The sequence below is a fragment of the Eucyclogobius newberryi genome, unplaced genomic scaffold (genome assembly GCF_026437365.1).
Source record: "Eucyclogobius newberryi isolate DKJ021-1_F unplaced genomic scaffold, fEucNew1.0.hap1 SCAF_1, whole genome shotgun sequence".
Classification (NCBI taxonomy): domain Eukaryota; kingdom Metazoa; phylum Chordata; class Actinopteri; order Gobiiformes; family Gobiidae; genus Eucyclogobius; species Eucyclogobius newberryi.
Genome location: NW_027315723.1, coordinates 31563664 through 31578663, shown reverse-complemented (window position 1 = coordinate 31578663; position 15000 = coordinate 31563664). Strand labels below are relative to the sequence as shown.

At 39.1% G+C, this 15000-nt stretch overlaps 1 protein-coding gene across 1 annotated transcript in view; it reads left to right on the top strand.

Annotated features, from left to right (window-relative positions):
• LOC140359147 (exostosin-1) overlaps positions 1-15000 on the top strand; it is a 174671-nt gene that overhangs the window by 131261 nt on the left and 28410 nt on the right. The window contains exons 4-6 of the mRNA XM_072444017.1: positions 815-908; positions 6127-6234; positions 11392-11511. Coding sequence (XP_072300118.1) covers positions 815-908; positions 6127-6234; positions 11392-11511 — 322 coding nt within the window. The remainder of the gene's footprint in view (positions 1-814; positions 909-6126; positions 6235-11391; positions 11512-15000) is intronic.

Sequence of the window (15000 nt, the reverse complement as noted above, 5' to 3'; positions counted from 1 at the left end):
GAGGTCAGTTTCAAGAATAAACCCTTTGAACCTAGGTTGCTATTGTTATCAGCTCCACTAATAGTAAATTGTTTAGTCATATTTTTAATCTCACAATTCAAACTGAAAGTATTCCCTTACTATGGAAAACTGCTTTTGTTCTCTCTTTGCACAAAGGAGGCCAGAAAAATGATTGGAATAATTTCCGTCCAATCTTAAAAACGAACCTGTCTTAGCAAAACCCTTGGAGAAGCTAATAAGTAACAAGATGAGTGCGTTCTCTATCAAATATTCAGTTTTAAACACCTCTGGGTTTGGTCCCGGGTTTAGTCCTATTACAGCTGCTACCAACGTTATAATGATGTCGGAAGAATGTGCTGCTGAACATCAGATCAAGAATTCATCCAATACAATCTCAGGACATGTTTATTTTACAGTCACATCGCATCAGCTACTTTGATCCATATCCATATATTGTTTTAATTGAATAATCTTTTGCCTTTTTATGAATTCAAGACTCTTGTTACCAACAATGCTCATGTTTCATGATTCAATCTGATATTTATCTAACCTGTTTTATTGATGGTTCCCATGAGAAAGAGCTTCTCTCATGAAGGTTTTGTCATTTCTGTCATGTCTTTCCTGTCGTGTGAACCACTTTGAATTGCATTGTGTACGAATGGTGCTCTACAAATAAACTTGCCTTGCTTCATTGAGGTCTTCCCCATATAAAGAAATAATACATATAAAGATGTATGTACATTGTCTCCTAGATGTAAAAGAGAAGAATTAATAATCAAAAATTATTGATTATTTTGTGTTGTTTGTGTTGCAGGTTTGACTATCAGGAGCTGCTCCGGAACTCCAGTTTCTGCCTTGTCCCTCGTGGCCGACGTCTGGGATCCTTTCGGTTTCTGGAGGCTCTACAGGTACAGCCTTTCATCATACACCATGACAAATATCATATACTGTCTTGGAAATGCTAGTTATTGGAGATAAAGGTCACACAGTCGGTTTAAATTTCCAGATAACGTGGGACTTTTCAGTTTCTCCAATCACTATCGCTACTATTCTATTTTTCGTTGTTGTTATTTATTTATTTATTATTGCATTTATTTATGTATTTTTGACTATATATTAGATATGCTGCAGAGACTACAAACTATATTAGTCTGGTCACTGTTTTCATCTCCCCGAGCTCAGATGGACGTGATTGACAGGTGGATTAACAAACACATGGTCGCGTCTGTATACTGCGTATACTGCGTGTGTATACTGCGTGTGTATACTGCATCTGTATACTGCGTGTGTATACTTCGTGTGTATACTGCGTCTGTATACTGCGTGTGTCTACTGCGTGTGTATACTGCATCTGTATACTGCGTGTGTATACTTCGTGTGTATACTGCGTCTGTATACTGCGTGTGTCTACTGCGTGTGTATACTACGTCTTTATACTGCGTGTGTATACTGCGTGTGTATACTGCGTGTGTATACTGCGTCTGTATACTGCGTGTGTCTACTGCGTGTGTATACTGCGTCTTTATACTGCGTGTGTATACTGCGTCTGTATACTGCGTCTGTATACTGCGTGTGTATAATGTGTGTATAATGTGTGTGTATACTGCGTCTGTATACTGCGCGTATATACTGCGTCTGTATACTGCGTGTGTATACTACGTGTGTATACTGCTTGTGTATAGTGCTTGTGTATAAAGTGTGTGTATATTGCGTGTGTATACTGCGTGTGTATACTGCTTGTGTATACTGCTTGTGTATACTGCGTGTGTATACTGCGTGTGTATACTGCGTGTGTATACTGCATCTGTATACTGCGTGTGTATACTGCGTGTGTATACTGCGTCTGTATACTGCGTGTGTCTACTGCGTGTGTATACTACGTCTTTATACTGCGTGTGTATACTGCTTGTGTATACTGCTTGTGTATACTGCGTGTGTATACTGCGTGTGTATACTGCGTGTGTATACTGCATCTGTATACTGCGTGTGTATACTGCGTCTTTATACTGCGTGTGTATACTGCGTCTGTATACTGCGTGTGTCTACTGCGTGTGTATACTGCGTCTTTATACTGCGTGTGTATACTGCGTCTGTATACTGCGTCTGTATACTGCGTCTGTATACTGCGTCTGTATACTGCGTGTGTATAATGTGTGTATAATGTGTGTGTATACTGCGTCTGTATACTGCGTGTGTATACTGCGTGTGTATACTGCGTGTGTATACTGCGTGTGTATACTGCGTGTGTATACTGCGTCTGTATACTGCGTGTGTCTACTGCGTGTGTACACTACGTCTTTATACTGCGTGTGTATACTGCGTGTGTATACTGCGTCTGTATACTGCGTGTGTCTACTGCGTGTGTATACTACGTCTTTATACTGCGTGTGTATACTGCGTTTGTATAATGCGTGTGTATACTGCTTGTGTATAAAGTGTGTGTATATTGCGTGTGTATACTGCGTGTGTATACTGCTTGTGTATAGTGCTTGTGTATACTGCGTGTGTATACTGCGTGTGTATACTGCTTGTGTATAGTGCTTGTGTATACTGCGTGTGTATACTGTTTGTGTATAGTGCTTGTGTATAAAGTGTGTGTATATTGCGTGTGTATACTGCGTGTGTATACTGCTTGTGTATAGTGCTTGTGTATACTGCGTGTGTATACTGCGTGTGTATACTGCTTGTGTATAGTGCTTGTGTATACTGCGTGTGTATACTGCTTGTGTATACTGCGTGTGTATACTGCATCTGTATACTGCATCTGTATACTGCGTGTGTATACTGCGTGTGTATACTGCTTGTGTATACTGCTTGTGTATAAAGTATGTGTATATTGCGTGTGTATACTGCTTGTGTATAGTGCTTGTGTATACTGCGTGTGTATACTGCGTGTGTATACTGCGTGTGTATACTGCTTGTGTATACTGCTTGTGTATAAAGTATGTGTATATTGCGTGTGTATACTGCGTGTGTATACTGCGTCTGTATACTGCATCTGTATACTGCATCTGTATACTGCGTGTGTATACTGCTTGTGTATACTGCGTGTGTATACTGCGTCTGTATACTGCATCTGTATACTGCGTGTGTATACTGCTTGTGTATATTGAGTGTGTATACTGCGTGTGTATACTGCGTGTGTATACTGCGTCTGTATACTGCGTGTGTGTATACTGCTTGTGTATACTGCGTGTGTATACTGCGTCTCTATACTGCATCTGTATACTGCGTGTGTATACTGCTTGTGTATATTGCGTGTGTATACTGCGTGTGTATACTGCGTGTGTATACTGCGTGTGTATACTGCGTCTGTATACTGCGTGTGTCTACTGCGTGTGTATACTACGTCTTCATACTGCGTCTGTATACTGCGTGTGTATACTACGTCTTTATACTGCGTGTGTATACTACGTCTTTATACTGCGTGTGTATACTGCGTTTGTATACTGCGTGTGTATACTGCTTGTGTATAAAGTGTGTGTATATTGCGTGTGTATACTGCGTGTGTATACTGCTTGTGTATAGTGCTTGTGTATACTGCGTGTGTATACTGTTTGTGTATAGTGCTTGTGTATAAAGTGTGTGTATATTGCGTGTGTATACTGCTTGTGTATACTGCGTGTGTATACTGCATGTGTATACTGCTTGTGTATACTGCTTGTGTATACTGCGTGTGTATACTGCGTGTGTATACTGCGTCTGTATACTGCGTGTGTCTACTGCGTGTGTATACTACGTCTTTATACTGCGTCAGTATACTGCGTGTGTCTACTGCGTGTGTATACTACGTCTTTATACTGCGTGTGTATACTGCGTTTGTATACTGCGTGTGTATAGTGCTTGTGTATACTGCGTGTGTATACTGTTTGTGTATAGTGCTTGTGTATAAAGTGTGTGTATATTGCGTGTGTATACTGCTTGTGTATACTGCTTGTGTATACTGCTTGTGTATAAAGTATGTGTATATTGCGTGTGTATACTGCGTGTGTATACTGCTTGTGTATACTGCTTGTGTATAAAGTATGTGTATATTGCGTGTGTATATTGCGTGTGTATACTGCGTGTGTATACTGCGTCTGTATACTGCATCTGTATACTGCATCTGTATACTGCGTGTGTATACTGCTTGTGTATATTGCATGTGTATACTGCGTGTGTATACTGCGTCTGTATACTGCATCTGTATACTGCGTGTGTATACTGCTTGTGTATACTGCTTGTGTATACTGCGTGTGTATACTGCGTCTGTATACTGCATCTGTATACTGCGTGTGTATACTGCTTGTGTATAATGCGTGTGAATACTGCGTGTGTATACTGTGTGTCTATACTGCATGTGTATACTGCAAATAAACTCCATACCTTAAATGATAGAACGTATAATACAGACGTAAAAAGTACCATCTTGTCCCTGTGATTCATGACTTTTATATGTATGTCGTGATAATATAATCCCTGTTATTTGTGTCTGGATTCAAGCAGCTTAGCCAGTTACATGTGCTCAGAGAGCGTCCTGTCAGTCTTCTCTTGGCTCTGATCTGATTACTATTGACAAGGTGTCATCTTGGTGTGCCAGAGGAGGGCCTGTTCCTCCTGATACAGCTCTGCTAACCACACGTGTGTTAGCTTTCATTAGCACCTTCACTGTAGCTGTCATCCTCATGTTTTGACACCCGGGTTCTTCTCTCTTTCTCCTTGTTTTTGTTTTTTTTAATAGCGAAGTAGAACATTTACTTTGTAGACATATAACTACAGTAGGAGGCGGTAAATGCACCTTTTCAGTTGGCTGCCAAACGCCATTAAAAGTGACACAACAGCAGCAGCTCCTCTCTGTGTCCGCTGTGTCGTCTTTAACATGTTTTGGCTTGATTAGCTGTGATTCACTGCATTGTTGATGGAAGTTACCAAATCTGTGTTTTTCTGCTCAGTTCTTGTTAGGGATGTCACGATTTAATCTAATGATGTTTGTAAGAATAAACATGGTGATTTTATGATTATTCACGATTATAAACCATTATTATTTGACGAAAACAACAAATAAATCCTACATTTGCTTTTCTTCTTGTGTTAACACAGCACCTCTGTGTGACCTGCTTTATGAAATCAAACTTCATGAACTATTCATTTGACAATTTAGGGGCAATTTTTGGGAGGAAAAGGTGAGCAAAAACTTCATTTTGTTTCTAAAATCATCACAAATCTTTTAATTTAATATTTTTTTAAGGGCTTAATTCAGTTCAAAAATTTTCACTTTTCTATAAATCATTAAATTGATAGAAAAGTGAACAAAACAAATAACAATGTATCGTCTAAAAATGTAATTATGATTGTATTGTGACCTAAATAATCACAATTATTGATTAACCTATTCAAATTGGTGTGACTGAGATAGAAAACTATCTAGAGACTGGAACTTGTGAAAGAAAGGCAATAGAAATAAGTTTAAATGACCATAACTGTTGAAATGTGTTAAATAATGCAACAAGAGAAAGGGAAAATATAATATAATTTAAATTGAGTTGCAGGATTTGTCTGTCCATAAAGTCACGTTTGTACATGTTCAGTGTGAATGAAGGCCAACCAGTGCCCTCCTGCGGGTGAATAGTGTTTTTGTGACAAAAAGAAACACAGTAAAGCAGAATTTATAAAACAAAGCTAATCCTTGCACCCGAGTGAGACTGAGCAGAAGCGACAGAGGAGGCAGGACTAATCAAAGCTCTGGGACAGGTCATCATACACTCGGTATTTCCTCAATCCTCTTTAATCTCGCTCTCATTTCATCCACAGTCAAGCCCAATTTGAACTTGAAATGAAAATACCAAACTTATCCAACAGTTTGAACTTATGTCTTGGCCTTTTTTTGTCATTATATTCACTGTAGAAATAAATAGATGTATGGTAGGTACAGTTCTTAGTTTCACATCTTATTGGAGCAAACCTTGCATACTGTTATTGAGTCTTGTGTCTTTTGGCGAAACACTTTATCCACTTTCCTGTGTGAACGTCAGATTTTGGGTGTTTGTAAACAGTTAAACATGTGAAGATGAATGAATAATGCACCACAGGAGTTATGCGTATGTGAGGATTGTATTTTTGCACATCCTGATACTTCGGCTCTCGCAGGCTGCATGTATCCCGGTGATCCTGAGTAACGGCTGGGAGCTGCCCTTCTCTGAGGTCATCGACTGGAGGAAGGCGGCCATCATCGGAGACGAGAGGCTGCTTCTACAGGTACAATACTTTTAAAATGCGCATACAATAAACAGCAATGTGTGGAAGCTAAATGGAAGGCTGAAGCAATAGGCTATAATAGGACAAAATTGTTAGAAAGCAAGTGGTGTTTTTGAATAAATATCTGGTAAGATGCATGTTACATTTATGTTCACAAATGCTACAGCTTTTTTTTTTACTAAATCTAAAAGCCAAGTTTATTTTTATTTGTATTTTTTTACACAAAAATACAAAAATTATACAGAATGTAGGTAGTGGTCTAAACTTTACATAACTTTACATTTCTAACGAGCTGTAACTAGTTCTAACCCAGTGAATTTAATGTGGCGATCTTATACAGAGCAGAAGATAATAATAATAATAATGCAAATGTCACATTGTAATGATGAGGACAGGTATGAACACAGACATTGTATAATATATTTATCACGTGTAACTGCTGCACTTGAATCTAAGCTATTTTTATTTGAATTTGATGTGGATTATTGCACCAAATCCTCATCTGCTGTGTTTAATTAGTGGTTCCGACTGAGCGGTGGTATTTACCTTTGTAATGACTGTATGAGCGTGTGCCACCTGCCTGACCTACACCTCCTGGACAGCCTGAGTCTCATCGTGTGTCTGTGTGTGTCCACGCCCACTCCTGATCTTTATGGGGATTAGACTCTGGCACTTATAACGCGGAGATCGACCTGGTGAAATTATACAGAAAAAACAGAAGTAATTTGATCTCAAAGTCCATTAATGCAGCAAGGAGTTCAATAAGTTGCACATTGAGAGGCCATCAATATATAGTAACATCCTTATTGTATTGCATAGAGAGTTTTGGGGCAGGACTTTTGGAGTTTAAGTGGCTTCATTATGATTTATGAGAGCTGGTTGATAAAAGGCAGATTCTCCTAATCCAGAGGTCATTTTGGGATGTCTTTTTGGACTTTTAAAGCCTATTCACATCATTCCAAACCTAAAAATGACAGCAACTATTGATCTGATGTAGTCACTGTAGATACTATTAAAATTCATGCCTTGAGTTGAAATATGCAGCGATTCTTTTGTCTGAGTAAACTGCCAATGCCTCAGTAATTATTATGAGTTAGAAACTACATTTTTATTTAATGCAAAAACTTCAAATCTTGGTTAAACATCTTAAATAAACCTCCTGCTTTTTCTTCCTGGAGATATTTTTATTTTGCCTGGATTTGTTTCACACTGTGACATTAGTTATCCACTACTGAGGGCAGTGTCGCCTCTCCACAGATCTGATGTGATTTGGTCTCGTGGTGTCACCTCCTTAGCTCCATAAATATAGATGTTTAATATAGACGTTTCATGCCATACTGCGGAACATTGTGGGCAAAGTAATAATGTCTCCATGGAGATAAGAAGGTGGCGAACCCTGCTACCAGAAACGTTACACTGTGCACCTTTAATACTATTGATGTCATTTCAATTCTAACTCTTTTTATGCACAACAAAATGAAGTTATAATTGTAGGACTTGACACTGTGCCTCACTCGACTGCACACTCTTCATGACCACACATCGGCTTCGAAGTAAATGCCTTCACTACCGGAGAGAGTTTTAAATCCTCACTTCCTGCCCTGAATCTTTGCGGCTGCCGAGCGCTGACGTTTTATCTGTCTTCAGTAAACATATTGTGAACGTCTGTGTCTCTAACGCAGATCGCTGGCCCTCGCTGAGAGACTTGAATCTCATTGCTTTCAATTACATCAGAGAGCAGCACAATGGAGCTCTGCTTAATATGTACTGCGTTTACTCCTCCGTGCGCACACACAATCACGCCAGGGCCCCCGCGGTGATACACAAACACTATTAGAGGCAATTAGAGGGAAGAGAAGTGAGATGATTTGATTGGTGTTATATGTCGCCTCTGAGACTAGGCAGGAATAACACTCAGACACACGCGTGACGTCTTCACACACATTCCTCTGCTGTGGACGGCCCATTACATTATATACATGTGGTGATTGATGTAGGCTGTTGTATTATGGTGCGTTTGAATATTGAGTGTGTCAAAGGGGTTATAATGCCGGAATTCAATCATAATTACACATTTATACAAGTCATATATCTTGTACATAACGCAACAAACAGTTTAGAACGTGAGTAGCAACATTCAAACTGTCAACATTAAGGTATGGACATATTTGCCGTTTATTATAAAAAATTCAGGCAAAGCAAAAACATTTCGATGGAAATGTTTTTGACAACTTCTTGATCAATGAAAATAACCAAGGTTTTCAAATTATTATTACTATTTTTACATTGTACAGTTTAGTTTAGTGGGAATCAACCACACAGTAGTAAATTGCAATGTATTTGCCTTCTTTAAATATGTTGAGACAAATGAATTGAGTAAACATAGACTGACCTTGTGCCCACTGACTTGACCTTGAGTAACTCTTCATGTCATTGCAGGGTGGCTTTGGGTGGGTTATAATGCAGACCAGCATATCGCATATCCACGCTTCACATGTGTCTTTAGATGCAGCAAAATTCAGTTCCTCATTAGACTAATTTCTCAGTGAATATGAGTTGGATCGTAATAAAACACACCATTTTGAAGTTTAACATACAGAGAACACGTCTAAACAGTCCGTACTGTCCTCTCTCTGATTTACCTGTGTCCTCACGTCTGGCTCTGCTCATGTACTTAGCGAGTGAGCATGAGGAGAGCACTTCCTGTTAGCGCCCCTAGAGGCCGTTTGCCCGTGAAAATCAATAATCTAATCTATTTTATAATCCGACTTTTACTGTGATATTTCCAATTTAAATAACATTGTGAATGTTGTTTTGAAGGCATGCAAAATTTGATTATCAAGTACATCGAGGAAAAATGCCACAAAAAGAGTTGATTATTTTTGATTTGATTAAAAGTGATTTTGTAAAAGGGTCATTTCTGAACATTGATGCTTAGTTTAGTTTTTTTTTAAAATCACATTAGTCTGATAATTAAACCTTATCATTTAAAAACACACATTTCTGTTGGATTGACATAATATCGTCTGAATATAATTATTGGGATACGCCAAAAACATGCTTTTCAGTGTTTCAATATTGCTCAGCCTTAGCATGGGAGCATTGCTTTGGCCTTATGTGAATCTGTTGTGGAAATTTCTGGAACAAAGTTGCTCGAAAGTGGATCTTTATTGTTTGCCCGTGCACAGCCAAACACTGTCCCTGACAGAGCCGTCCCTCCCTCCCTGGTCTAACTCCAGAACAAAGAAATGTACATCTTATAAAGCGACTGCATGTGTCGTATCCTTGGAGTCCAGATTATCAGGCTGATCTCACAAGGATGTCTGCATGCAGAGCCATAAACAGGCACCTGATGCTCCAAACACGTGTGCTATACCTTTATGGCAGGCGAGTGTCAACTAGCCCGGGCGCAGGGGTCACCAGGGGTCACCAGGCTAAACGTATAGAAGTACTTTAACACCTTATGAACCACATTCTCATCAGGCCATTACGAGACATTTTTCCACTACAACTCCCATATAGACAAAACTGAACATGGCTAAATCCTGTTTAGCTAATGAGAATGAACTCTCCGGGAGCGTTGGCTGAACACACATCCAGCAGGATTGTGCAGCCGGGGAGACCTCTGAAGCTGCATCCCATCAAAGAGGCAGTTTGTGCGGCTTCTGCTTGTGTGGGTGGCCTGGACCGCCTGGAGGTTTGTGTGCTTGTCTGCTCTGATTTGGCCCATAGCCGCTGCCTCTCCCCCAGGCATAAGGGAGCACAAGACAAGCCCAAAATCACACGCTATCCATGGCAATGCAACTGGGACATCCACTCCCCATGGGCACTGAGAAATAGGATGTAATGTGTTTTACTGGTAAACAAGGCCAGTGCAAACTCGAGCTGGGGTTTATGGCTGTTATCCATCACTATCGGGTTTGAAACGTGACCAGAAATAGGGAGAATTCGTGCAACTTTAGTGAACGGTGTTTGTAGAAATACCGACTGTGGTTTACACTGTCAACATTTTTTTCCATCTTTTGGGTTGTTTTATATTTATCTACTTTTTAACTTCAAAAAATATATTTGGCAGTATTTATGATAGTGTTGGTTAAGGTTATATTAAAACAAATAGATGCTTTAATGTATTTTCTTGTCTGTCAAAATAAAAGCTGCACTGAGACAAAACTAAATTAAAATCAAGGCTAGTTTAGACTGAATAAGAAAAATAGTGAACAAAACTTGCAATATATATTTAGGGATATGGAATATTTTGTTAGCTTATATTGCGATATTGATACTTTTGTAATAGTACAGTCCTAACTTTCAAGCCCCTCTACTTCCAATGTATGTATCTAATTTGTGAATTACCCTATAATTAACTGAGCATATTTTGAAAAAGGACTTTGCAACCTGGGACTTCATGTTTTGATAATTTACCTTAATTTTTTTTTTAATTAACCTGCAAATAACCCTGCCATTTTAATTTATATTTAATTTATTTTTTAATCATCAGTTTTAAATTTCAGTTTTTAAATCATTACAACAAAACATACAACACGAATTAAATGGATAATAATGGCAGAAGGCATAAAGAAAATAGAAAAGAAAAAATCAATGTTTAAATTTACACCCTTTTACTAATGTCAGTTGTAATTTGGGTCCAGTCTTTGTTGTTTCAGTATTTCATCCATTCCTTTGTTGTGATGTCATTACCGCCGGCCAAACTATGCTCCTAAGATATCCATCTATTGTATCTATGGCAGGGGTGTTAGGCAATGGCAATTTCTCCAGCAGCGAGTATTTCTCTGTGAATAGTGAGCACTTTGACACAGTGTTATAAAAGGTGACACTAGAGAACAGAATTCTTTCCAAACATGTGATTTTGTGGTCCTCCATTGAGAACCCTGCCACATTTAAATAGCAATTTTAACCATTTTATTTAGATTTTTTGTGACAAGTTGTCCCTGAGTGTAAACTGTGCTCGTGGTAAACAGATCTGGAGGCTGCTGAAGCTTTAGGGAAAGAGGATAACTTTGAACTTAATCTTTCTGTGTCCATGAAATGCCTTATGCCTCCCCCACAGTGTGTTTCATATACAGCTCTGTTTCTATCTGACCGTCATCTGTGTGTGTGTGTGTGTGTGTGTGTGTGTGTGTGTGTGTTTGTGCACAGGTGCCTTCCATCACCCGGTCGGTGGTCCGCGACAGGATCCTGGCTCTGCGCCAACAGACCCAGTTCCTATGGGACGCCTACTTCTCCTCGGTCGCCAAGATTGTCCTAACCACGCTGGAGGTAGGAAGGATTTTCTTTTTTTAATTCAAATGTCTGATATCTGTCTTGCATTTGTGGCTGAAAACCCCAAATTTGCCAACATAAATGTTTTTTTAATTTATTGCAAGAATCACAAATGTTGTCTATATATTATGTATGGGACATGTTACCAATACCAATATTAGCACTCATATTCCAGCCTTATTTGTATATTGCCCTGCTCTAGTTAAAACAAATGCAAAAGGTAAAAGTGCACTCTTATCATTTAAAACAGCAAAATACAACAAAACCATAGTTATAAATCATTCAGATAGTAGATTTTAAGCACTGCCAGCCCCTTTTCACCCCGCCAGCCAGCCAGAGTTTTTGCTAAATTTCAACAATCTTCACAGCCCCCTAGAAAACCTTTGCTGCAGGTTTAACCACGTGTTTCACACCAAAAGAATCAATCATCAGAATCAAGCATGAAGAAATAAACTAGTTTTACTTACTAATTGGTCCACTTTCATATGTGTGTTTGAATTCGGTGTTTTTGTCCCTGTCCCGCCCCTAAACTCGACATCCCAAACTCTGATTCAGTATCATACTTTTCCCATAGAATATCAAATATCTGCTGCGAAGCTTACTAAACAATCACTATTCAGTTTTGCTGGAGATCCATTTAGAAAGAAAGAGATAAGATCTGCTGTCCTCTCCCCAGTCCTGGGTCCGACTCCAAGCTACTACGTCTACAGCTTGTTTTTGGTTATGTACTAAGGGAACATGTGTGTCACGGTGCCCCATCACGTCATCAAATTCAGATGATGGAACCGCCCGTCCGTAGCAGGCAAAGAATTAAAAGTACTTAAAACACAGTGGAATAATGAAGGCTAAAAAGTCACATTGCTTTGAAGTGCATTGTTCCGAGTCGTGACAACTTGTGGAGAGAAGCTTTTTGAATGTCGAGAAGTCTTGGCGATTTTTAACAATACTGGAAGTTTCAAAATATATTGGTATCTCTGTGTCTGGGCTTTACATAATCAGCCAACCTGCCTGAGCTGCCATAGTCTCTGCTTTCTCTCCCTGAGTAAAACTTTTGGAGGAAATCTCTAATTCTTGGTGATATTTTTGACCTCTGTATCCAGCTCCGCTCAGTCTGCCCCCACATTTAGTTTGACTTCATATTGATACGTTTCTGTCCATGGGCGAAACGCACTCAGGGCTGTTTATTGACAGTGCATCTCTGAATAGGCTGAGAGCACTTTGGGTCTTTAACTCATGACAGGCATCAATACATAAGAAATGGATTTCTCCCTGCTTGTTTTCTGAGACAAACTCCCAAAGTAAAGTAGTAATTATATATATATATATATATATATATATATATATATATATATATATATGTATTTTTAAATGTAACTGCTGTACGTTTCTAGACATAATAACAACATAATATCATTGAATTTAAAGCTTTTGTCACTGTATTTAAGCTACACCATAAATGTCTCAAACTAGTAGTGCATCTACAATATGTGAACGCAGTCTGCTTATAGTGGTTTTGAAGTACTTTGGCAAAATACTGTAACGAATCTATCTCGTAGTAACGGTGCATTAGGGAACTTTTCCAGTAGAGGTTTGCCACCGGCTTGTCGCCATGGAGATGTTCTTGTTTTCCACAGTATGACCTCAAAACATATCTATCTTGCATGTATTTCCTCACAGGTCTTCTTATTGCTCAAAGTAGATAAATAATAGAAAGACAAGAGACCTCCACCAGAAAAGTTACGCAGTTCATCTTTAAGGTAATGAAGTATAGTTTGAATTTCCTTCGGGATCAATAAAGTTTCTATCTATCTATGGAACGCAGAGTTTTAACACACTGTAGATCACAATCAATCATGCTCTAGTGTATTATTGTGTAACACGGTGTAGTGTGGCAGGTCTTGGTGCGCTGTGCATGTGGGCGTGAACCTCAGAGACTGAATGAGGCTGGAGGCCCATCACTGACCTCTGCTGTTGCGTTTGGACCGTCTGATCGGCATGTGAGGGCCTTGATTCTCTCCTCTGGGACGGTCCCGGCCCTGGATACGCTCACACTCGCTCCAATAATTTTCTCGTTGCTGCCATCTCATTACCATACGGCCACATAAACAGCTCTGTAATGGGCATATTTTAATACAGTTTCAGGGTAGATTACAGCTCACAGTTGATCATCTTCAACAGTTAAATCTTCATCACTATCAATATTATTATAGCTATAAACGGACTGGGGAAGTGACTGTGGGCATTTGAGAAAGGCTATTTGGATCAGTTCCAGCTGGACGCCAGAGGAAGCATGTGCTCATACAAAGACAGCGTGCTACTTTGGAAATTAACAATTACAACAATTACTGTTTACAGATGTCTACAAATTAAATCTTTGTGATGACAGTAACCAAACATCAGATACATATTAGTATATGTTTTATTGTTTCTATTTTTTGATGTCTTAAAGTTGTACATTGTAATTTATTATTGATCAGATTTAAATAACACTCTCTTCAGGTTATTTGTAACATCCCAATGCATTCTGGGTACTTTCCACATGCAGTTATTTATTCGTTTGTTTTTCATTTGTATTGATTTACTTGGACCAGCAGGTTAATCTAAATAATTCCACATTGTATTCTCCAGTTACTCATTTTACAACGTGTGGCACGATAATAATATTACATTTTAACAACGTTTCCAAATTCGATTCAACACTATTTTTAAACCAGGACATAATGAAGACCTTGGATAAGCCCACTGTAATTAGACACAGCACATTGACAGTTGTGTGGGGCATAGTCCAGATGTGCAGAGGTCTGGCAGCACCCGCAGCACCCGCGGCTCCAGCGGCACCAGCAGCACCGGGCTAAACGGGTGAAATGAGCCGTGCCTGATAACGAGAGTAAAGCCCGTACTGAGAGACTCAAAGAGAGGGAGGTGAATATCCTCCAGTGCCAAGCCAATTCTCCACACTTCAGCTGACGGCTCCTGAATAAAAGAACTAATCCACAACAATGTGCCAGTACCGTGCGGTTACAGGTTGGGTTGTCAAAAAAAATAGATGCATAGATACTAATCAATATTAAAAAGTAGTTTAAAATGGCCCAAAACTCATTTGGACAAGGATCGAGTGTTTTTAACAGTCTTTCTTTTTATCAGAACAAGACCACAGGATGAATGAGCGTCTAAACTTATTAATTTGTGACAACGGTGTCAAATTGTCAAGGAAAATATTCTAGCCTTTCCCTCAAACATATTCTACTTAGTCTTTAAAAAAAAGAAAAGAAAACAGTTCATACTTTCCACAAACAGTAAGCTAGCTACAAAATGATAGAATATTGATTTTTTTGCCCATCTCCCACATATTGAAAACCGTATCCTTAGGTTTTTCACATAAATGTAGAAGTGTTCTTTATCTCCATCAGTGCAGTGAGGCTCAGAGTCAAATTGAGGTTGAGCCTCGCCGTGGCTCCCTCTGAAATCCCCTCAGAGTGGACCAGG